General features: G+C 40.9%; 1 protein-coding gene across 1 annotated transcript in view; it reads right to left on the reverse strand.

The window, feature by feature from the left end:
• Positions 1-24,492, reverse strand: part of dennd5a (DENN/MADD domain containing 5A) — a 158,258-nt gene that overhangs the window by 8,380 nt on the left and 125,386 nt on the right. The window contains exons 9-20 of the mRNA XM_060940951.1: positions 20,809-20,959; positions 18,989-19,082; positions 15,994-16,125; positions 15,704-15,856; positions 12,107-12,194; positions 11,926-12,010; positions 7,983-8,111; positions 4,496-4,617; positions 4,251-4,396; positions 1,133-1,251; positions 866-1,047; positions 23-105 (exon numbers count right to left, since the gene is read on the reverse strand). Of these exons, the coding sequence (XP_060796934.1) occupies positions 23-105; positions 866-1,047; positions 1,133-1,251; positions 4,251-4,396; positions 4,496-4,617; positions 7,983-8,111; positions 11,926-12,010; positions 12,107-12,194; positions 15,704-15,856; positions 15,994-16,125; positions 18,989-19,082; positions 20,809-20,959 (1,484 nt within the window). The remainder of the gene's footprint in view (positions 1-22; positions 106-865; positions 1,048-1,132; positions 1,252-4,250; positions 4,397-4,495; positions 4,618-7,982; positions 8,112-11,925; positions 12,011-12,106; positions 12,195-15,703; positions 15,857-15,993; positions 16,126-18,988; positions 19,083-20,808; positions 20,960-24,492) is intronic.

Here is a 24,492-nt window from a genome sequence, read left to right on the forward strand (position 1 = left end):
AGCAAAATATCCTACTCAATACCTCTTTCTCTGGTTTATGGAAGTGTTTCACTATTCCATTAATTGCCTCTCCGACCCCCTCCTGGATCTGCCCCGTGTTCAGCTCTGAAAAACAAAACAAAATAAAAAAAACTATTCATATGGCAGTCTGATATAACAAGAGCATTACAGTGCATATCACGGGTAAATTCAGGAGCAAGATCAATGTAATTCTCCTATTTTATATTACACTTTGGTCAAATATATGTCACATTCTGCATTCTCTGCAATTTTTTTTTACCTTGTGCAATACCAGAAAATTCAGTTGAAATCAAGCTATTTGAGGCGAATTGGTCCGCCTCTGAAAAAACTTGCCATTTGGATTTCCCGGGAAACATTAATTTTCGTGACGTCGCGTGCAGGACGCTTCCCTCTGAATCCTACGTCAGCGCTGGTTTGTTTGAGGAAACGACCTGGTGGTTTTCTGCAAATTTCTTCAACATTATAGCGCGATTATTAAAATGGTTATCGTAGGAGGGTGCAGCAACACCAATCTTTATGGGATTAGTACTCATCGTTTTCCAAAAGACCGGACAACGAGAGAGAAATGGGAGCGCTTGGTCTACACAGGCTGTGCACTGAAACCGTGCAAAGCTCTCGCAGCCTGCTGGCGCTTCCGCAGGTGACGTCATGAATCTGGCTCCAGACTCCCTTGGGATTTTTCCAGACGCGTTTTGTTATTTATTTTTTTTCTGCTGTAGACAGATGGCCTTGTGCAAAATTACCCTTCTGGATGAGTGTGTAAAGGGACATTCTTTCATATAAAAAAAACGAAATTGGTCCAGAATATGCACTTTAAGTTTACATTTGTCATGTTGGCACTCACTTGGTTTGCTGTTTGGTGAGATGGTAACGAATCGGCGCATCATCCCAGGCGACTGCTGCATGGGAGGAGTGCGACACATCCTGTCGTCATTCTCTGAGCCTGCAGTCATCAACTCTCCCACTAGAATCCTCTCCAAACTGCCATCGTCCACACCTTTTCCCAACCAGCGGCCACATGGGAACCTCAACACAAACAAACACATCCGTATCTCCTGTTCTACAACGTCATGTCACATTTATTGCTGGTATTAATAAATCTGATTCTCACTTGTAAGTGTGTCCTGTGATCCCGTTTCGGACCAGGACGCACTCCACCAGCCACTTGGCATACAGGCCTGAGTTATCATGGCCCATCTGCACTGTGGTCAACTTGCCCAGGTTCTGGCACTGAGAAGAGAAATCACAATAAATTGAGCATGGGACTAATCTGGATCACACCTTTAACCCACCTTTACAGGGTCATTAAACTCTTTATTTATTTGATCAAAAAAATGGATTTTTGATGAAATGATGTAGCCGGGGCCTGGGTGACATCATCAGGTTGTAAAAATGTAACTGCACAAAATAACAGTAGAAATAACTTAATGTTTATTATGGGATGTGTTGATAACATGCTTGAATTGTCCTTGACTCAACAATCCACCTAAACTTCATCTCAATATTTTGCTGCTGATGAAAACACCTTTGCTAATGTATTTTTTGTCAGTAATATACGAAATAACTTAGTATCTTCATGGGTAATTCCCTCCAAATATTAACCTTTAAATGTGTGCCTGCAGGAACAAAGCATATAAAGTGCCACTTAAGTTTATATTAAATTGTTAATTTATTTGTTATTTCTGCCGCAGTTGTCTTATAGTCTGTTAAAGACTATTTCTGTTACATTTGTAAAGACAGATAGATAGAAAAATATCTTAAAAAACTGCCTGCCAATGATTCCTGGTACTCATGGTTTCTCCAGTGGGGTAATGAATTTAATTAAATTTAATGTTATTTTATTTTATTATGGGGTGTGTTGTTAACATGCTTGAATTGCCCTTGATTCAACAATCCACCTAAACCTAATCTAAATATTTTGCTGGTGATGAAAAAACCTTTGCTAATGTATTTTTTGTCAGTAATATACAAAATAACTCCATATCTTCATGGGTAATTCCCTCCATATGTTAACCTTTAAATGTGTGACTGCAGGAACAAGCTTGAATATTGGTTATTGACCATACTCACGCCGGTACTGTGTGTATTGTTCTTGATATGTCTGATTGTACCGTGTGTTCTACGATGTTTGAGAGATATGACAATGAAAATGGTGCATGCTGTCATGAAAAGTTACCAGATGGTGAAGATGTATCCAGAGGAGCTCATGGACTAGCCTCTGAGGTCATATGAGAGTTATAACCCCCCTTTCTTGAATGTGGACGATTATGAACTATAGATATTTTTGTTTATGTTTATTGCTGGCTGAAGAAATAACATGACAGTTATGTTTGATTTAGATAATGTGAATTTGCACATGTTCTTATCTGTTCATTTGCCATTTGTGTAGCGATGCCTATGTCTCACAAAAACAGCAGTATAATCTTTTCCATTTCCCTGTTAATGTAGTGTCTGTTGAAAGCCTGTATAAGAGGAACAGGAAACAGAAAAGATATATTAGGGAAAGTCTTTTGCTTTATTATAGTTATCAAAGAATTGATAAAAGGGGGAACGTGTAGAGGAAAAATATAATTTTTAGGGAATCTGTGCCTCTCAGATCCTCAGAAGGTCAGACACTATGTTTCATATTTATATAAGCTGAAGAATGTTGTTTTTTGTTACACTGTTCTATTTTGCAAAATTATTGTAAACATGTGTACATGTGAAGATAGCCAGGATAACAAGGTAGTGATAGTGGAGATATGTTCTTGACGCGTAAGGAGATAACAGGGGAACATCTGATATGTCAGTTATGGAAACCTGTTGAACCCCTTCGGACATAATGTGTACAATTGTACACATGAAGTTCCATAGCATTTTTCCTTGTGTCTGAAGGGGATATAAACAGTGTGTGTGTGTGTGTGTGTGTGTGTGTGTGTGTGTGTGTGTGTGTGTGTGTGTGTGTGAAAATAGAGAATGTCTCTCTGGCTGGAAACGTTTTTTTGTAATGTTTTCACTGGGAAGGCCTACTCTTGCAAGGGTATTAATAAACTCATATTTCTGTCTGCTTTCTTCCTAACAGCCTCAAGTCTTATTACGCTTTTCTACCACAACAGAAAGATAGATGGATGCACAGATAGCTAGATAGATTGATAGAAAAGTTCTGTCTGACTTGAAGTTTGTTTTTTTTTGCCACAAATGATTTCTTGTTATGGGCGTCACGGTGGTGGTGGTTAGGTTTGTTGCCTCACAGCAAGAAGGTCCTGGGTTCGAGCCCAGTGGCCAACGAGGGCCTTTCTGTGTGGAGTGTGCATGTTCTCCCTGTGTGTGTGTGGGTTTCCTCCGGGTGCTCCGGTTTCCCCCACAGTCCAAAGACATGCAAGTTAGGCTAATTGGTGGCTCTAAATTGACCGTAGGTGTGAATGTGAGTGTGAATGGTTGTTTGTCTCTGTGTGTCAGCCCTGTGTTGATCTGTTGACTTGTCCAGGGTGCACCCTGCCTCTTACCTGTAGTCAGCTGGGACAGGCTCCAGCTTGCCCGCGACCCTGCACAGGATAAGCTGCTACAGATGATGGATGGATGGATTTCTTGTTATAAATGTTTTGTACATGCCACTTCATGTATGTGATCATTTTTATACCAAAATATTGATCAAAAGTACAAAGAATTACAAGGTCAAACAGCTTGACCTTATGGTAAAGTTTGATAAGTTTCAATAAGGTCAAACTTTTCAAATAATATTTATATAGCAAATATTATTTATATACGATGAGAAGTAGTATCAGAAAAATGTATTTAATAATATTAAAAATAAAGGCTTTGATTAAATATTTTAATTTAATATAAGTAATCTGATATTAAATATATCATTACAAATAGCCAATAATATTTGTAATTTAATTCTTAAAATCAGAAAATCGTCTGCTGGTAAACTTGTAGATATAGTTAATATGTACATAAATATTATTTGCTCTGTTCAGAGTGGGTCATGTATTTCACTCTGTTGAGAGTCTCCACATAAAAAAGCAACGGAAATTCGGTTTGTGGTGATTGCCGCGTGTAATTACAGTGCAACTGTAGTTGTTCACTACAGCTGAATAAGGGTCACATGACAGGACTTGCACACTGTTTCACTGATGCTGAGACACTTGCAAGTCAGTGTGGGTTGGAATGCTGGAAGAGCCCCTTTCAAGAATACTGGAGTTTCTGAAATGAAAACCCAAACAGAATTACATAACAACATTCCTCACCTCAAACGTAATCTCCAGAGTGTTTTTCGGCACCTGGAGTACTCCGGTTTCAGCCAGCTCCCCCGACACACACACCCAGGGGTTAGCTGTGAACATGGAGCCACCCAGCTTCTTACTAGGAATGACCACCACATGATACGGCATCACTGCAGGACAAAGAAAAAAAGAGACAAGTCAGAAGAACGTACTCTGGACCGGCATGCTGAGTTCCATGGTGCTTGTGTGACGCTGCTGCTACAACTCACTGATTGTGGTGAAGACGTTGGTGAAGCAGAAGTAATCAACGGCATTAAAAGACAGCAAATGATAGAGAAACTGTTCCTTCTCGTCATCGCAGCGCAGAAAGGCATAGCGCTTATACAGCTTCCTGCAGCAAAACAAAAAGCAACTGAAATGTGAAACGTGCCAGCAGAAGGCATGTTTGTTCATGTTCAAAGACACTGTGCCAAAGTGAAAAGAAGATACTTCAAAAGAATTCACGCACAAACATAACCCAGTTTTACCTTGATGAACTCAATAATAAAATGCGTTTTCATTTTTAATGCTAGATTGCAACACGGGGAGGTGATACGTCAACTATGTTCATTTACTGTAGATATACAGTTAGGTCCATAAATATTTGGACAGAGGCAACATTTTTCTAATTTTGGTTCTGTACATTACCACAATGAATTGTGAACAAAACAATTCAGATGCAGTTCAAGTTCAGACTTTCAGCTTTAATTCAGTGGGTTGAACAAAATGATTGCATACAAATGTGAGGAACTAAAGCATTTTTTTAAACACAATCCCTTCATTTCAGGGGCTCAAAAGTAATTGGACAAATTAAATAATTGTAAATAAAATGTTCATTTCTAATACTTGGTTGAAAACCCTTTGTCGGCAATGACTGCCTGAAGTCTTGAACTCATGGACATCACCAGACGCTGTGTTTCCTCCTTTTTAATGCTCTGCCAGGCCTTTACTGCAGCGGTTTTCAGTTGCTGTTTGTTTGTGGGCCTTTCTGTCTGAAGTTTAGTCTTTAACAAGTGAAATGCATGCTCAATTGGGTTGAGATCAGGTGACTGACTTGGCCATTCAAGAATATTCCACTTCTTTGCTTTAATAAACTCCTGGGTTGCTTTGGCTTTATGTTTTGGGTCATTGTCCATCTGTATTATGAAACGCCGACCAATCAGTTTGGCTGCATTTGAGCACACAGTATGTCTCAATACCTCAGAATTCATCCGGCTGTTCTGTCCTGTGTCACATCATCAATAAACACTAGTGACCCAGTGCCACTGGCAGCCATGCATGCCCAAGCCATCACACTGCCTCCGCCGTGTTTTACAGATGATGTGGTATGCTTTGGATCATGAGCTGTACCACGCCTTCGCCATACTTTTTTCTTTCCATCATTCTGGTAGAGGTTGATCTTGGTTTCATCTGTCCAAAGAATGTTCTTCCAGATAGAGGTCTGCGCGGGTCGGATTTTTCAGTCCCGCTCCTGCCCGCATTGTGCAGTCCCGCTCCCGCCCGCGCAGAATTATGATTTTTCAGTCCCACTCCCGCCCGCAAAGAATTATGATTTTCAATCCCGCTCCCGCCCGCGCCTGCCATATTTTGTCCCGCTCCCGCCCGCAAATCCTGCATGATGCAGACGTTCGCGTTATTTCTCAGGAAAGTTCTTGTCTTGACACAGCGTGATGGTGCCCCGCCCCCTACTTTGAGTGGATTTGAGCATAAATATCTACAGCTCACGTTCACGTTTGTTATTATTTACCTTGTTTCTGAATTTGGAATGTTGAAATGGCAGCATGTAGACCTAATAATAATAATTATTTAAGTAGGCTAATCATTTAAGTATGCGCTCTCCCGTGGTGCGTCTCCTATGAATAATTAGTGTGAAAGGAGAGATGGATCGCACTCTTGAACTTATTCTTTTAGTTACATTTCTTTTCAGTTGGTTTTAGCAGCAGAAGGAGACAAACGTTTCGGCTGTTGCCTTCGTCAGTGTCTCTAATAATAATAATAAACAATAAAAAAAGACAGGCGAGCACGTAATTCCAAGTGGAAATTTGGTATATTTATTGTTCAGCCATACAAAACATTAGGCTAACCCAGTTTACATTTGTAAAGCATTTCTAACTAAAATGTCCGATTTCAGGACTCTTGACTTTTTAACGGTAAATGTACCTCTTTTTAAAGCAGCACTTACTTTTGAAGCACTGTGAGCTTCAGTAGAGGAGCTCTGCTCTTCTGCCATGATCGGAGATCTCAAACACGGAAGAGGAAAGGAATCGGAAACGTACGAGAGTTATTTATCCTCTCCTGGATCAGAATCAGAATTCTGATGACCAGCTCATCTAAGGTGTCATTGAGGCATCATGTTAGTGTGGGTCACTGGAGGCTGGGTATGAACGGCGAGTCATTAGAGTGATCAAAGGATTGCCCGTTAGGGTAATCAATGGCAAATTTAAGATGCCATTCCTCACTCAATCTGGCAATCTGACTCTCTCTGCAAATTTAGGCATCTTAAAATGTTTTTATTAATGCCAAATAAAATATCCAGCACAAATTATATATGATAGACATAAATTAATAATTTATAAATTTTATTTTAAACACGTTTTTAGTTAGTGGGACTGCAGCTTATCACCGCTCCCGCCCGCATATGTGCACTCCCGCTCCCGCCCGCGCCCGCATATGTGCACTCCTGCTCCCGCCCGCGCCCGCAATGAGCTTTCAAAATTTGTCCCGCGCTGCACTGCTTTGCGGCGGGTCCCGCGAGACTCCCGCAGGAGTGCAGGGCTCTACTTCCAGAACTGTGCTGGCTTTTTTAGATGTTTTTTTAGCAAAGTCCAATCTAGCCTTTTAATTCTTGAGGCTTATGAGTGGCTTGCACCGTGCAGTGAACCCTCTGTATTTACTTTCATGCAGTCTTCTCTTTATGGTAGATTTGGATATTGATACGCCTACCTCCTGGAGAGTGTTGTTCACTTGGTTGGCTGTTGTGAAGGGGTTTCTCTTCACCATGGAAATTATTCTGCGATCATCCACCACTGTTGTCTTCTGTGGGCATCCAGGTCTTTTTGCATTGATGAGTTCACCAGTGCTTTCTTTCTTTCTCAGGATGTACCAAACTGTAGATTTTGCCACTCCTAATATTGTAGCAATTTCTCAGATGGGTTTTTTCTGTTTTCGCAGCTTAAGGATGGCTTGTTTCACCTGCATGGAGAGCTCCTTTGACCGCATGTTTTCTTCACAGCAAAATCTTTCAAATGCAAGCACCACACCTCAAATCAACTCCAGGCCTTTTATCTGCTTAATTGAGAATGACAAAACGAAGGAATTGCCCACACCTGCCCATGAAATAGCCTTTGAGTCAATTGTCCAATTACTTTTGGTCCCTTTAAAAACAGGGTGGCACATGTTAAGGAGCTGAAACTCCTAAACCCTTCATCCAATTTTAATGTGGATACCCTCAAATGAAAGCTGAAAGTCTGGACTTTATGTCCATGTCCATTATATAACTATAACTTGAATATGTTTCAGTAAACAGGTAAACACACAAAATTTGTGTCAGTGTCCAAATATATATGGACCTAACTGTAAATCTTCATCTGAGTTGAACAGACTAAAGGGTTTGGTTTAAAGACAAAAGTACAGAAAAAAAAGAGTTCGCTCAGAAGTTATAATCCCAGAAGAACCTGGTCTGAGTATTATTCACAGAACATCATATGGTGGTCTTACTTGGTGAGCTCGTGATCAGACAGGAGCTGTTTGAGGTGTCTGGAAAGAAGTTTCTTCTCCATAGAGAGACGAACCCAGGCTCTGGCCTTCCCTACATCTGTCTTTATTTCTCCAATGTTCTGGATGTGCCTGCAAAAAGAGCAGAGTGTTCCTACCATACTGACACAAGAGTTTAGGTTGTAGGAACGTTAACACGAATGTATGCACAATTTTAATTTTGGTGAACCTTGTGAAACTTGGGTGAGTGTACCAATGATGTAGTAACAACATTGTCAAGCAAACCATTACCACAGAAGAAAGTTTTAGGAAAATTATTTGTGAAAAAAGTTACAATCTAACCATTTTTTTAGAAGCTAATCTAGTGTGGGGAACAGATCCAGAGTTAGACAACTATTAACAGAGGAAATCAACATACAACCCCAATTCCAAAAAAGTTGGGACACTGTGTAAACTGTAAATAAAAACAGAATGTGATAATTTGCAAATCATGGAAACCCTATTATTTCACTGAAAATAGCACAAAGACAACATATCAAATGTTGCAACTGAGAAGTTTTTAGGTTTTTTTAAACATATGCTCATTTTGAATTTGATGTCAGCAACATGTTTCAAAAAAGTTGGGACAGGGGCATATTTACCACTGTGTTGCATCACCTCTACTTTTAACAACACTCTGTAAATGTTTGGGAACTGAAGAGACCAATTGCTGTAGTTTTGAAAGAGAAATATTGTCCCATTTTTGCCTGATACACAATTTCAGTTGCTCAGCAGTTCAGGGTCTCCTTTGTCATATTTTGCACTTCATAGTGCATCAAACATTTTAAATGGAAGACAGGTCTGGACTGTAGGCAGGCCAGTTTAGCACCCGGACTCTTTTACTACAGAGTCATGCAGTTTTAATATGTGCAGAAAGTGGTTTGACATTGTCTTGTTGAAAGAAGGAAGGCCTTCCCTGAAAAAGATTTTGTCTGGATGGCAGCATATTGCTCTGAAACGTGTATATATCATTCAGCATTAATGATGCCTTCCCAGATGTGCAAGCTACCCATGTCATGTGCACTAATGCACCCTCATACCATCACAGATGCTGGCTTTTGAACTGTGCACTGATAACAAGCCGGATGGTCCCTCTTCTCTTTAGCCTGGAGGACGTGGTGTCCATGATTTCTAAAAATAATTTCTACTTTTGATTCGTCAGACCTCGGGACAATTTTCCACTTAGCCTCAGTCCATCGTAAAAGAGCTCAGGCCCAGAGAAGGTGGCGGTATTTCTGGATATTGTTTATATCTGGTTTTAACTTTAGTAACATACAAGAATTTAATTCTAACTTCCAATGATTCACTCACTAACTAAAACACACCTTATTATTATTAATATTTGGTTGGTCAGTAAGAGCTGCTGAGTCTGCGAAGGGGAACTGTGTGTTTGGTGTGGCATGTTAAAGGACTTCCTGTGATGGTTCACTGATTCACCAGAAGATCCTGCTGGGGGGGCATGTGCTAATTAGACTGGAAGTAACATGATAAGACGTACCAACCCTTTTCCATCTTCTTCACACAATTTGGAAACGACATCTACCCAGATCCACCATTCTGACTCCCAGATAAAAGTATATTTCGAATTATTCCATCCACATTCACTGGATATGAGCAATCGCGTGCTCTGACTGGCGACTCTACTACTAGGCTATCAGCTCATATACCATGAGTAGAGAAAAACAAAATGGCCGAGTGTGTTGCTGAACCAACCAAGGACGAAATAAAAATTCTATTCGAAAACAAAACCCCAAAAATTGTTATCAAGTATTTAAAAGAAACAGAAATGGCTAAAAGAATATATACCCCCCCCCACACACACACACACTCCAGCCCAGTCAGTGGCGGTAATGCACCTTTAAGTTGGTTTGCCAATTGCCAAAAAAAAAACCTAAAGAAGAAGAAGGAAACCCCCAAAAATACATAAAAAGCACCAAAATATGGAATAAAAGTATTTGATGATAAGAACGTATCTTTTTTTATTTTTCAAGAATTATTATTATTATTATAGCATCTCATCTCATCTCATCTTCTTCTGCTTATCCAGGGCCGGGTCGCGAAGGCAGCAGTCTGAGCATGGAAGCCCAAACTTCCCTCTCCCCAGACACCTTGGCCAGCTCCTCGGGAAGAACACCAAGGCATTTCCAGGCCAGCTGAGAGACATAGTCCCTCCAGCGTGTCCTGGGTCTTCCCCGGGGCCTCCTCCCGGGGGGACATGCCTGGAACACCTCCCCAGGGAGGCGTCCAGGAGGCATCCGAAAGAGATGCCTGAGCCACCTCAGCTGATTCCTCTCGATGTGGAGGAGCAGCGGCTCTACTCCGAGCTCCTCCCGAGTGACTGGGCTTCTCACCCTATCTCTAAGGGAGCGCCCAGCCACCCTGCGAAGGAAACTCATTTCGGCCACTTGTATCCGCGATCTTGTTCTTTCGGTCATTAACCAAAGCTCATGACCATAGGTGAGTGTCAGAACGTAGATTGACCGGTAAATCGAGAGCTTCATCTTTTGGCTCAGCTCCTTCTTCACCACGATGGACCGGTAAAGCGACCGTATCACTGCGGAGGCTGCACCAATCCGCCTGTCGATCTCACGCTCCATCCTTCCCTCACTCGTGAACAAGATCCCGAGATACTTAAACTCCTCCACTTGAGGCAGGACTTCTCCACCATCCTGAAGAGGGCAAGCCACCCTTTTCAGATCGAGAACCATGGCCTTGGAGGTGCTGATTCTCATCCCAGCTGCTTCACACTCGACTGCAAACCTCCCCAGTGCATGCTGAAGGTCCTGGTTTGAAGAAGCCAACAGGACAACATCATCCGCAAAAAGCAGAGATGAAATCCTGTGGTTCCCAAACAGGATTCCCTCTGGCCCTTGGATGCACCTAGAAATTCTGTCCATAAAAATTATGAACAGAACCGGTGACAAAGGGCAGCCCTGCCGGAGTCCAACATGCACTGGGAACAGGTCTGACTTACTGCCGGCAATGCGAACCAGACTCCTGCTCCGTTTGTACAGGGACCGGACAGCCCTTAGCAAAGAGCCCCAAACCCCATACTCCCGAAGCACCCCCCACAGGATACCACAAGGGACACGGTCGAATGCCTTCTCCAGATCCACAAAGCACATGTGGACTGGTTGGGCAAACTCCCATGAACCCTCGAGCACCCTATGAAGGGTATAGAGCTGGTCCAGTGTTCCATGACCAGGACGAAAACCGTGTTGTTCCTCCTGGATCCAAGGTTCGACTATTGGCCGAATTCTCTATGAATGCTATTAATGGTCTATTAATGCTCTAAATGCTATTATTATAGCATTTTTCACAAATTGCTGCCATCATTTCACCAGTTTGTTTACATTCTAAGCAGAAATGATTTTGTCAGACGTTTTGTATAAAGTTTTTATTTATCGAATTTGCAAAAAATAAAAATGAAAATGCTCCATTTATCAAAATCCAGTGAATGTGGATAGAATAAAACAGTTATTCCACTCAATCTCGTCGTACATGGCTTATAGCCGACTCAGCACTACGCGCCTCGTCGGCTATCAGCTCATGTACGACTTGATTTCGTGGAATAACTGTTAACTGTACTTTTTCTGCTGACATTTCGGTATTAGATACAAGAGTCTGGATGTTAAAATATAATAATATAATGAGAGCATAATAATAATGATGATTACAAAAAGTATGAATAATAATGAACTCAGTAATTAGAAGCTATGTTTTAGTCTCTCTTCTCTAAAAGCGCTTTGTGTAATTTATCTCACCTTTATCCAGCGTCACATTTTCATTTACATGCCACAAGGTGGCAGTCCAGATTTTGATTGACCCAGGGATTGACAGCAAACTGCTGATGTAATGAAAATAAGCACAAATATTCAAATACTTCTATTCATTGTCTCACACTGACCTCAGGTCTTCAATCAAAGAGACTTTAAGAGGCGGCATTGCGAAGCTGGCGTCTGATTTCCGCCTCTCTGTGTCATGAATGAGACCTGAGACACAGCAGAGTACAGGAAAGTACAGAAGAGTGAAGCATTGGCAAAGTCATTCATGTTTATCTCATCTAGGAAAGACAGAATATTCATTACCAGGTGGCCCTAAACCGGCCGGAGTGGCATCTCTCTTCTCTTTGCTCTCCTGATAATGCAACAGGTGCGACCATAAGGCAGATTTCCCCTGAGAGAGAGAGAGAGAGAGAGATATGCATGAACATCTTAATTCACCTTTTGCATCATTATTAGTGCAAGTTTATAAAGACGGCACAAAAAAAAGAAAGTCACTGCGTTTCTATTGTGTAAAACATCGTCTGTGAACTCAGAGATCCAACACCTGCATACTACCATATAAAATACATACAGTACAGTCAAAAGTTTGGACAGCCCTTCTAATTCAATAGCTTTTCTTTATTTTTATTAATTAAAAGACACTTCATGTCTCAAAGTAATGATGGATGTCGTTTCTCTTTACTTAGTTCAGCAGTTCTTGACATAATATGGATTATTACAGTTGTGGAATAGGGCTATTTACTGTATTTTTATTATTTACTATTTACTGTTTGATCTCAAATGCATTAAGAAGGCGAGAAACTAGTCCGCTAATTAATTTTTGACGAGGCACACTTGTTAATTGAAAAGCATTCCAGGTGACTACCTCATGAAGCTGGTGAAGATAACGCCAATAGTGTACAAAGCGTCATCAAGGTAAACGCTGGAGACTTTGATGAATCTAAAATATGAAACATTTTGGGGGTGTTTACACTTTTTTGTTTCCCACATAATTCCGTATACACCCATCCACCTGCTGTTGATGCGGTTCTCTAATCAGCCGGTCCCTTGACAGCAGCACAGTGCATCAAATCATGCAGATACAAATCAAGAGCTTCAGTTAATGTTCACTTCAAACATCAGGATGAGAAAAAATTATTGTGATTTCAAAGTGTGACTTTCACTGTGGCATGGGTGTTGGTTTGAGCCAGATGGACTGGTTTGAGTATTTCAGAAACTGCTGATCTCCTGGGGTTTTCACACACAACCGTCTCTAGAGTTTACACAGAATGGTGCGAAAAAAACAAACAAACCACTGAGTGAGCGACAGTTCAGTGGGTGGAAACAAGCGCCTTGTTGATAAGAGAGGTCAGAGGAAAATGGCCAGATTGGTTCGAGCTGCCAAGAAGGATATAGCAAATCATAGCAACTCTTTACAATCATGTTGCGCAGAAAAGCATCTCAGCATGCAACAGCAGAAGACCACATTGGGTTCCACTCCTGCAGCCAAGAAGAGGAATCATCGAATCAAGAACAAGTTCCTGTTAAAGTGGCCGGTGAGTGTATATTCCAGATGTTATTTCATAGTTTTGATGTCTTCACTATTGTTCTACAATGTAGAAAATAGTTTAAAAAGAAAAAAGAAACACAGAAAAACCAATGAATGGGTGTACAAACTTTTGACTCATACTCTAGGTATAGGTCATGAAACACTTTTTAATTCTTTTCCAATTCACAAATTTAATTTAATTTAAGAAGACCAAATCTACTTTGGTGATATATGCACAGTCTGGTATAAAAACTTACATTAAAATGTTTCTATTTATATTTGGTTTATCTTAAAGCAGCTCTGTCTGTAGAAGACACACCAGCAAAGTGTTTTTAAAAAAGAATTTGGTCTGGTATTGTAGTTTCAGTCGGTGAGAGTATTTCCAGTTAGTTTTGGTAGAATTTTTCTGTATCATCAGCTTCATGTGTGCTTCTTCAACAACCAGCAAAGGCAATTTTTAATCCCTTTCTAAGGGTAAAGCTTTCAACAAAAGCCGTAATCATTAGGGATGAGCGAGTACAGCATTATCTGTATCTGTAAACCATATGAATTATCTGTATCCGTACTCGGAGTGGGCAGGGGCTAACCCGGAAGTGGGCGGGATTTAACCCGAAAGTGGGTCTGGTTGTCTTGAAACGGACGGGGCTTTAACCAGTATGTTATTTTAAGCATGCAATTGATATGGGTTGATCAGAAGTTGTTATATTTATTGCTGATTAGAAAACTATTTACAGGACAGCATCAGCATTGAGCTTCAGATCAATGGTTTTGATCACGATAGCAAACGAACTATTTACAGAACAAGTTTTGCAACAATGAATACAACACATGCGGTTGCAATTATGAAATGAAATGTAATGAACAAGAGTTTTCATACTCAACATAGCTTTCTTTTTTTAACTTTTAAATTTTTTATGATCAGTGTGATTTTTAAAAAAGTTTTTTTTGGTTCTTTTTTATTTTTTTTTATTTCCACACCAGGTGTGTGTGTGTGTGTGTGTGTGTGTGTAGCTTAATTTGTAATATTATTTATACCACTACTACCTAGAAAGTGTCAGACACTCAGTGCGTGAAGTAAAATAAAACTGGTTAGAACCAACTGACGGTTAAAAAAAAAAACTCCGACGACCGGCAGAGAGAGAGAGAGAGAGAGAGAGAGAGAGAGAGAGAGAGTGTGTAGCTTAATTTGTAATACTTATACCACTACTACCTTTATTTTTACATGAATTACAGCAAGAAAGTGTCAGACACTCAATGCGTGAAGTAAAAAAAACTGTTTTTAACCGACGGTTAAAAAAAGAAAAAAAAAATCTCCAACAGGCAGAGACGCAACGTGAGTCGCTTTCTACCAAGCATCACGTCTGAACGAACCCACATTTACCAGAACTCTACTGGTTATAAGTAAGTACAAACTGAAATAAAAACAAACTTGAAGCTGAAGAAACCCGAAACGTTAACGGAAAAGAGCCGCGAACCTGAGTGACTGAGGTAGAGACAGAGCGCTGTTCTCTGTGTGAGTGAGCAGAGCAGTGTGTGTAGGGGAGGGGTGCTGTGACGCTGTGTGAGGATTTTCATTCAGGCCGAGCACAGATATTGACTCGTATTACTCGTATAATACTCGTACTCGGCAAAAGTGCTTTATCCGTACCGGATACTCGTTTCAGCCGAGTATCCGGCTCAACTCTAATAATCATTCATTCATTCATTCATTCATTCATTCATTGATAGATAGATAGATAGATAGATAGATAGATAGATAGATAGATAGATAGATAGATAGATAGATAGATAGATAGATAGATAGATAATCCCTCTTCCATTGCCCTTTATGGGACCATCTCTTTGTTTTCCGATTTTTTTTTTCAATTTAGTACAAATACATAACAGTGTCAATTTAAAATACACAGGCATTTTCAAACATCTCAAGATGGAAGGTGAATAAAAACTTACCGTACTTATTCATTTGTGTACCGTATTTGTGTATGTCTGTGAAGGTTCTCAGTCATCCAGGTCATCGTAAACCATAGGTGCTAAAGAAGGCACCTGGACTTGCTTGAAATCCTTGAAGACGTTTCACCTCTCATCCGAAAGGTTTCTTCAGTTCTGTCTGACTAGTGGGTCGTTCCAGATATTTATCCTCTAGTGGACCAAAAGCAACCCTAAGGGGAGTTGTTGAGGTCACATGAGTCGTTGACTCTCCTTAGGGTTGCTTTTGGTCCACTAGACGATAAATACCTGGAACTCTCCACTAGTCAGACAGAACTGAAGAAGCCTTTCCGATGAGAGGTGAAACGTCTTCAAGGATTTCAAGCAAGTCCAGTTGCCTTCTTTAGCACCTATGGTATATTTGTGTACATGTGCTCCTGCTGTACCTGTTTAACCTGCAGCCCGTGGCTCCAGATTCTCTCCAGCAGGTCACAGAGGCTGGCGATGAGCGTGTTCTCCTCCACGCCGGTGATGCTCACCTCACCATGACCGAGCTCCACCGCCTCCCTGCCCATCTTCTCCACCAGCATGCGCTTTGTCTGAGCCGAGAAACACAATCATGGAACCGAACCACTATCTCGGAGGTCACCACACACTCAAGATGTGGCTTAACACAGCATAACTGAACCGTGATGCACAGATCCCTTTCCCTAAGCCAATTTTTCCTCAAACATACCTTATTTCTGCACTCCTTCAGCAGACCCTCCACAAACTTCCAGTTGGTCTGAGCGATGACAGAAGGGGACAGGTTGGACAGTTTGGGCTGGCGGATGGTGGTGCCCAGGTTACGAGCCTCCTGGATGTACTTCTGCAATTGCAGAGTGGTAAATATGAAAAGCAATGTAGGTTTTAGTGCAGAATACAGCATCGCTCTAAATAGTGTTGGTCCCACACTTGTCTATTATGGAGTACTGGGGTGTATGTAACTGCAAATGAGCTCAAACTGCAGTCAGATTTGTATCAATTTATTTAAGGGATGTGAAGCAACTCCACAACAAGCACAGCCACTACTTCTGTTGTAGTCTGGTTTGAGCTATGAACCAAATTCACATTTGTAAAACGTAACTAAATTCAGAGACAATTTCTGGACGACGAATATGTTGTACAAAAGTCTGTACATCTCTTTTAAACTCTTTCTCCCGGTTGACGGCCGTGTGCACGTTAAAATTTGCACATTAAAACCATCTCGGCTCCTGACGAGTGAGTAACTGAGTGGCTGATCAGTAAAGACAATAATAATAATAATAATAACAGAAGGTACATAAGACCTTGTTTACAAATGTGAAATTGATCAGAAGTAACAGTAGAGGCCCTAAGGGCTTTGACACATCAAGCTAATCTTGGAGAAATAATGCTACCCAAGGCCCACTGTTAATCAAAGATACACTCTGAGATACTGTAAAGATGACGGACAGGTTTTGTTCTTTATTTGAGTGAAAGGATTTATCATGCCCCATCAGGGAGGTGGTGACAGTGAAAAATTAATGATGAAAGATACAAGATGGTGGAAAAATCATTTAACCGATCCCCTACGGGCTATGAATTCAAATCCCGATGATGCCATAGCCATCCATGGCCTGGAGCCAAGAGAGGAAAATGAGCTCTGCCTTGTCAAGCAGAGCAACGCTTGCCAATCAGGGGCATCTGAGTGCGAGTGTATTCCAAAGAGGGCTGTTAGAGCTTTTCTCTGAGTGTGTTCAGCTGGTAAGAATGATCGAGCAGAAGTTTAAGATGACAATCATTGTGTCTGTGTGTGTGTGTGCGTTATTTGCTTTCTTAGCTAGACTCTGTTTCTTTTCTCCTGCACATTAACCCTCTCACCCAATAGAGAACTTTCACATGACGTCATCGTACCTGTGGATTTGTTTACGCAGACATATTGCCGAGCAAGCTTTGTATTTACCAGCGATCGACACAAATGTACGCGAGCGATTGGAAGCCCAATTCAGTAAACATCTACAGATAAACGTGTCGATGTTACATCTAAAAGAACAATGCCAGAGACCTGTAGTGCTTTTGGATGTAATAACAGACGTGGAGATAAGCCTGGTTTAACTTTTCACCGCTTCCTGGTGAATCCAGAAGGACAAGAAAAATGGCAAGCTGTAATTAAACAGGAAGACTGGATGATAAAACATTCCTTTGTGTGTGAAAGCTCTGTGCAACGATAAAATGTATATCTGGATGTGGGCTTTGGATGCGATATATTTTATTAGGCCTAATGCTTGGCTCAACTAGCAGCATGTTTGTTATGTACTGATAATGTAGACAAGGCTAAACACCATAAAATATGCTAGATCTAGGCCCTGGTTTGTTTATTACTTTTAGAAGTCCACGTTTGAGCTTTGTCATGATAAGGTATTTTTTTTATCGGGAATTTCCCATAACATTCCAGCATGCACGAAACCTGCCTCGAAATATTGGTAGGCAGGGCCGCTGACAGCTTTGGCTGGGCCCGGGACAAAATGCTCTGAATGGGCCCCCCCTAACGAACATGGAGCAGCGGCAAGCCTTTGACACAGCGGTAGATGCTGTATTGAAAGCATTCAACGGGAAGTTCTCATTGAAAACGGAGCAAAGAGCAGCCCTGGAGGTATTTATCTTCTTCCTGTTACTCAAGCAGTTTCCGTCGCGTCACATACGTCAGAGGAAAGAGTGATGTGATTGGTTTAAGCTTCATCACAGCCTTTTCTGGCTTCGACCAGTAGCAAACTGAGGCATTTCAGGGAGGCGGGTCAACCACGCCTTTGGGAAACGGTTGGGCTTAATATCTTTACCAGACCAAATGCTCGCAGAGCTTTGAAGTCGCGTTAGCCAGACTACAGTGAAACTCCTTCTCTGCATTTAACCCATCTGAAGTGGTGAACACGCGTGTGCACACACACACACACACACACACACACACACAAAGAGAGAGTGTGCAGAATAAATAATAAATACACTTGTGAGTAAATTATATGGATCTGTGATGCCTGCATGTTTCAGCTTTTGGATGTAACGCAATCTGCTGGTATAAAATACATTTTTAATCATTTCAGAGAGATTGCACCGACCACAGTCGTCTCGATTTTCATTATTAACCGTCACGGCTGTTTCTTTCTTGACCCGGCAATATGGCGGATGCTGCGTGAAAAAGAAAAATCTGTGACGTCAGTCAAAGTCCTCTATAGCCTGATGGGTGCTGAGAAGCTGAATAGTGCCGACACCAAAAACTACAAGCAGTAGTTATCCACGCGCTCTCTACTGCTTACAACTGGCTTGATGTGTCAGGGCCCGAAAGCAAGGAAATCTCAAATGGCAGAAACACATGAATTCTGCAGGTCATCCTCATAACCAGCACATACCGCATCCACCATGACAGACTTTATACACGGCCTGAAGGACTGCGAGTACCAGTAGTAGTCCAGAGACAGTCGAAGCTGGAGCTCCGGAAACAGACACTCCAAATGCTGAAAGTGTGTGTGTGTGTGTGTGTGTGTGTGTGTGTGTGTGTGTGTGTGTGTAAATATGGAAAAGAGAAGTCAACAAGGTCATGCAGGAAATGAAAAGGGAGTATGAGAAACAGGACCAGGTGCAGTTAATCAACTCCTACACAGAGAAAGTTAAAATGAAAGAAAGGACAGAAACCTGCAGAGAAAAGAAGTGAAATAAAGCAAAGGTGAAGTCCTTGCCTCTCGCTGGTCGTTGTCCAGGTAAAGGTGCTCTGCATGCTGCTTCTGTCTGTCTTTCCTTCTCCACTGTGCAGGAGCGCTGCGCTTAGTCCACCTAAAACACCAGAACGGGGCTCATCGATGAGAATAAACCAACACAGACAAAGGCTGTTCGTTTTACAGAGAATTATTACTGTGTACACTATGATTTCATTCCACTTTAACCTCACAGTCAGAGAAATAAAGTTTGATTCAACAAATTCACGATTTGATTCGATTCACGATACTGGATTCACAATTTGATTTTCCCACGATATGTTTGAAAAAAAATTAAATGAAGAAAAATTTATGAAGGAAAAAAAGCAACATTTATTTTCCTATTCTTCACCTTAACTATTCCTTTTTTTTTAATTGTTTCATTTTCTTAAGAACCAACAATAACTATTTATCCACATTTGAAAAGGTTGGAGTAAAATACAATAGCCTATTAACTAAAATATTCCTTTTATTAAAAATGAAAAAGTTAATAACAAATATGCCTTTTCTTAATAAACTTTTATAAACATTTGTGCTATCTCCATTTGCTTCTCTTTTCTTTAGCTTTCTGCAGTCGGTAAAAAAAGAGAGCACCGATTTTTGTATGCTTTCGTGGCATTTGAGCTGTGTTACTTCCGCCTAGGAAGAAGTCGCATGTATTCTTGCTATTAAATGCCCTCTGCTGTCTAAACAACATAATCGCAGCTAGAAAAAAAACACATTATACAGCCTGATAATAATCACAATTTATTTCATCAATTTGAATGGTCATAAATTTGTATTGTGTGACGGTAAATAGTGATATATCGTTGCATGCCTAGTAGAGACCATAAACTCTCTTTCACACAACACCTCCATTTTGATGCAGAAAAAGATACGGTTAGCTTCTGCTGTGTACTTAGCATATGAGGTAAACAGACATGCGTGTTGTGTTACTGATAGTATTGCATTGAGCAGTGATGGACAGTGCACCAATAGAAACTACCAACTCAGAAAAGATTTGTGGTACAATTGGTATACTTGTGCATCTATACCGATACTGGTTCTGGTCTTATGCAGAGGTCATTTGTTCACGCTCAAAAAATGCTCTGATGCCTTCGATACTGTGTGGTACTATGTGAATATTTACCTCTACTTCCATTTTGATTCTCTTTTCTTTAGCTGTCAAAACTCTGTAAAAAGAGAGCTCTGATTTCTTGTTAAATCTATTTGTGCAGTCAATCGCACAACACCTCTTTAGCATTTTTTTCTATGTTTTCATGGGTTTAGAGCTGTGTTACATCTGCCAAGGGGGAAGCCACGTGCATTCCCACTATTTTATAGGATTGCAATGTTTTCTATCTAAATAATGCTAAAACTAAGAGATTACACAGCCTGATAATAATCGCAATTCGTTTTTATTTCATCAATTTGAATCGTCATAATACCTACTCATACCACAATTGCCTAATACCTACGACATACCTACAAACAGCTACATTAAATTCTGCAGAATAATTAGTTTTAGCTTGGATAGGTCTGGAAATGAATGTGTAATTCACTTATGTATTTATTATTTCCTCTTCGCCTTTGAGTGTCCATTTCCTCTGCACATTTCCTTATGTTCACATCTATTCAGTTAACTAAGATAAATTATAGTCATATAATATTTGTGCAGCCTGGGGAAACCTTTCACATGCTTAAACCATGATATTTTCCATTCTAAAGTTCTGGAAACTGCAGGAGCATCATTGACATAATGAACGAGTTACCGGATCACAACATATAATGCATTTTCTAGGTTCACTGATGTTACAGGGTCTCACTTGTTGCTGGTGGGTCCGGTGGCGAGCACATCAGACTGCAGTCGGGGGAAGAAGCCCTGCTCGTAGCGTCCCTGTCCGATCTTCATGTCCAGCAGGTGTGGGTGAACGGCCGTGTGGTCAATCTTAGAGAGCCGGATCTCGATGGCTTTCTCTGGAGGACAAGCAAAGGCAGAGGAACTTTAAAACACAATGAGAACTTACATCGCTCTTTTGCTCCCTTATGTCACCTGTAAGCCTACATGACTCATGTAGAGTGAGAAAAGGAAATGGACCATAAAACCACTAAATCTCACCCACACATCAAGCTGTGAATAAGCGTTACACAACCAAACACCGCCTCTCACTGATAACCAGAGTCCCTCCACGCCATTCTGGGTTCAACCCAGCACTATATTTTTATCAGTGATTAGCATATAAAATTTGACATCATCTATTTATGATAAGTGAAAATATGGATAAGATTAGAAGGTTATTTGGAACAGCAGTATGTACTGTTTTTTTTTTTTTTGTATTCACTGCTGCTCATTAAGTTCCATGATGCAACAGGGTCGATGAGAATAACAATTTATTTTTTTCGTGGTCCAAATCCTGCGCTCTGATTGGCTGGCGAGCGGATCTGTATCCTACGATACGGACCCCAGTTACGGACCCCGGTTATGGACCTCTGGCGACTCGCTCGTTCACAACAACAACAAACATAGTAGAATTTTTTGTCAACATTTATCTTTTTTTTATAAGGTTTATTTATAAGCTTATCAAAAATCTTATAAATTTTTGCCAGCATTTCTCAGGAGAATAGCATTAATTTTACAGCATGGATAGCGATAACGACAGTGTTCACAGCGAAAGCGAGTTTTACTACCCTGAGGAAGAAGAAATAAAAGAAAACATTTCAGGAGAAAGCTAAAAACCTGTAACTGTTACTAACGCCAAGCAAAAACATGGCTGAATCCTGAATGACTCCTATTTGTATAAATAGGGGACTACATAGGCGGCAAAATGTAGTTTTTTTCCTGCCATGGAAGTGCACTTGTATACCGAGGAGGAAGCCATTTGCATTACAGCTGTGAATGAGGATTCAAAATGGCGGCTCGGCTCAGTTTGCCCTTTCGGGCGCTCTCGTTTTCTGTTAGAATTTGGTAAAGAAAAAAATAAATATATTATTTACCAGCTTAAGGTCGGTCCGTATGGTGAAATACCGTGACCTCGGCCTTGAATACTGACCTCGGCCCAGAGGGCCTCAGTCAGTACTTTCAAGACCTCAGTCACGGTATTTCACGATATGGACCTCTCAGCTGGTAAATAACATATATTTATTCTATCCACATTCACTGGATATGAGCAATCGCGCACTATGATTGGCTACTCTACTACTAGGATATCAGCTCATATACTGTGAATAGAGAAAAACAAAATGGCAGAGCGTGTTGCTGAACCAACTGAGGACGAAATAAAAACTTTACTCAAAAACAAAACCCTCAAAAATACAAAAAAAAAGCAACAAAATGTGGAATGAAAGTATTTGATGGTAAGAACGCATCTTTTTTTTCCAAGAATTATTATTATTATAGCATTTTTCATAAATTGATCATTTAATACAGTCTAATTACACAATAAAAATTAAAACCAACGAGTAATGAAATGGCATACTATTTGCCGGATTGACTATTTACTTGTTCTTGTTTCCCTGGACTGGATGAAGTGTCCTTGAGCAAGGCACCGAACCCCCACCTGCTCCCCAGGCTGCTCTGGGTTTGTTGTACAGCGCCCTCCACAATTATTGGCACCCCTCGTTAAGATATGTTCTTAGGCTTCTAATAAATTCATTTTTTTAAAATAATATAGGACAACAATGTAAAAAAAAAAGAGAAAAATCCAACCTTTAATTGAAGTGCATTTATTCAGTGGGAAAAAAATCCCACATTAAGAAATAATTCTTTTACATGAAATCCTGTGTGCCACAATTATTGGCACCCGATGTTAATACTTTGTGCAACTCCCTTTTGCCAACAAGACAGAACTTAATCTTCTCCTATAACATTTCACAAGATGGGAGAATACAGAGAGAGGGACATTCGACCATTCTTCTTTGCACAATCTCTCTAAATCATCTAGAGTCCTGGGTCCTCTCCTATGCACTCTCCTCTTCAGCTCACCCCACAGGTTTTCAATTGGGTTGAGGTCTGGGGACTGAGATGGCCATGGGAGGAGCTTGAGTTTGTGTCTGGTGAACCATTTTTGTGTAGATTTGGCCACATGTTTAGGGTCATTATCTTGCTGAAAGACCCAGTGACGACCCATCTTCAGCTTTCAGGCAGAGGCCACCAGATTTTGATTTAAAGTGTCCTGGTATTTCAAAGAGTTCATGATGCCATGCACCCTAACAAGGTTCCCGGGGCCTTTAGAAGAGAAACAGGCCCACAGCATCACCGATCCTCCCCCATACTTCACAGTGGGCATGAGGTGCTTTTCCGCATACTCATCTTTTGTGATGTATTAGAGTGTTTGTTGCCAAAAAGCTCTATCTTGGTCTCATCTGACCAAAGCACACAGTCCCAGTTGAAGTCCCAGTACCGCTTAGCGAACTCCAGACATTTACGTTTATGCTTGTAAATGAGAAAAGGCTTTTTCCGTGCATGCCTCCCAAACAGCTTGTTGGCATGTAGATAGCGCCTGATGGTTGTTATGGAGACTTTGTGACCCCTGACTGTAGATATGGGCAGGTGTAGGCGAGTGGCTATTTTCTTGTAGCCATTGCCTGACTTATGAAGGTCGACACACATCTGCCTTACTTGAATGGTGTGTTCTCTTGTCTTTCCCGTGTTGAAGAGTGGATAACAGAAATAGGCCTCTGTGTCACATCATATTTATACCCCAGGAAACAGGATGTGGTGAATTACTAATTAAAGGTTCCTAGATACTCTGATCAACTTTATAAACTACAGTAGAAATGACAGAAATGCTTCAATTACATTTATTTTCTAGGAATTGTCATGGGTGCCAATAATTGTGGAACAGGTGATTTTATGAAAAATAATTATTTCTTAGTCAGGGATTTTTTATTTTTTTAATTCACTTGAGTTAAGGGTTACATTTTTCTACAATTTTCAGTGTGACATTATGCTTCTGCAATAAAAATTGAATTTATTTTAAGGCTTTTAACACATCTTAAACAGGGGTGCCAATAATTGTGGAGGGCACTGGACATCGCTCTGGATAAGAGCATCTGCTAAATGCCATTAATGTAATGTAATGTCTTACATGCAAATGAACTTCACATTATTTCTGTCACGTCTAGCAGGAACAGTTCCGCACCACACCATCAGAGGGAAACCTCCCCTGAATATTTGTGCTGTTCTTTGGTTGTCTACTGTCGGTACAGTATTTAAAGCACATGAATAACACACAGTCTTGCTGATTACTTTGTGATTTATCTCATCTCATCTCATTATCTCTAGCCGCTTTATCCTGTTCTACAGGGTCGCAGGCAAGCTGGAGCCTATCCCAGCTGACTACGGGCGAAAGGCGGGGTACACCCTGGACAAGTCGCCAGGTCATCACAGGGCTGACACATAGACACAGACAACCATTCACACTCACATTCACACCCACGGTCAATTCAGAGCCACCAGCCAACCCAACCCGCACGTCCTTGGACTGTGGAGGAAACCGGAGCACCTGGAG

Source organism: Neoarius graeffei, chromosome 15 (assembly GCF_027579695.1).
Source record: "Neoarius graeffei isolate fNeoGra1 chromosome 15, fNeoGra1.pri, whole genome shotgun sequence".
Taxonomy (NCBI): domain Eukaryota; kingdom Metazoa; phylum Chordata; class Actinopteri; order Siluriformes; family Ariidae; genus Neoarius; species Neoarius graeffei.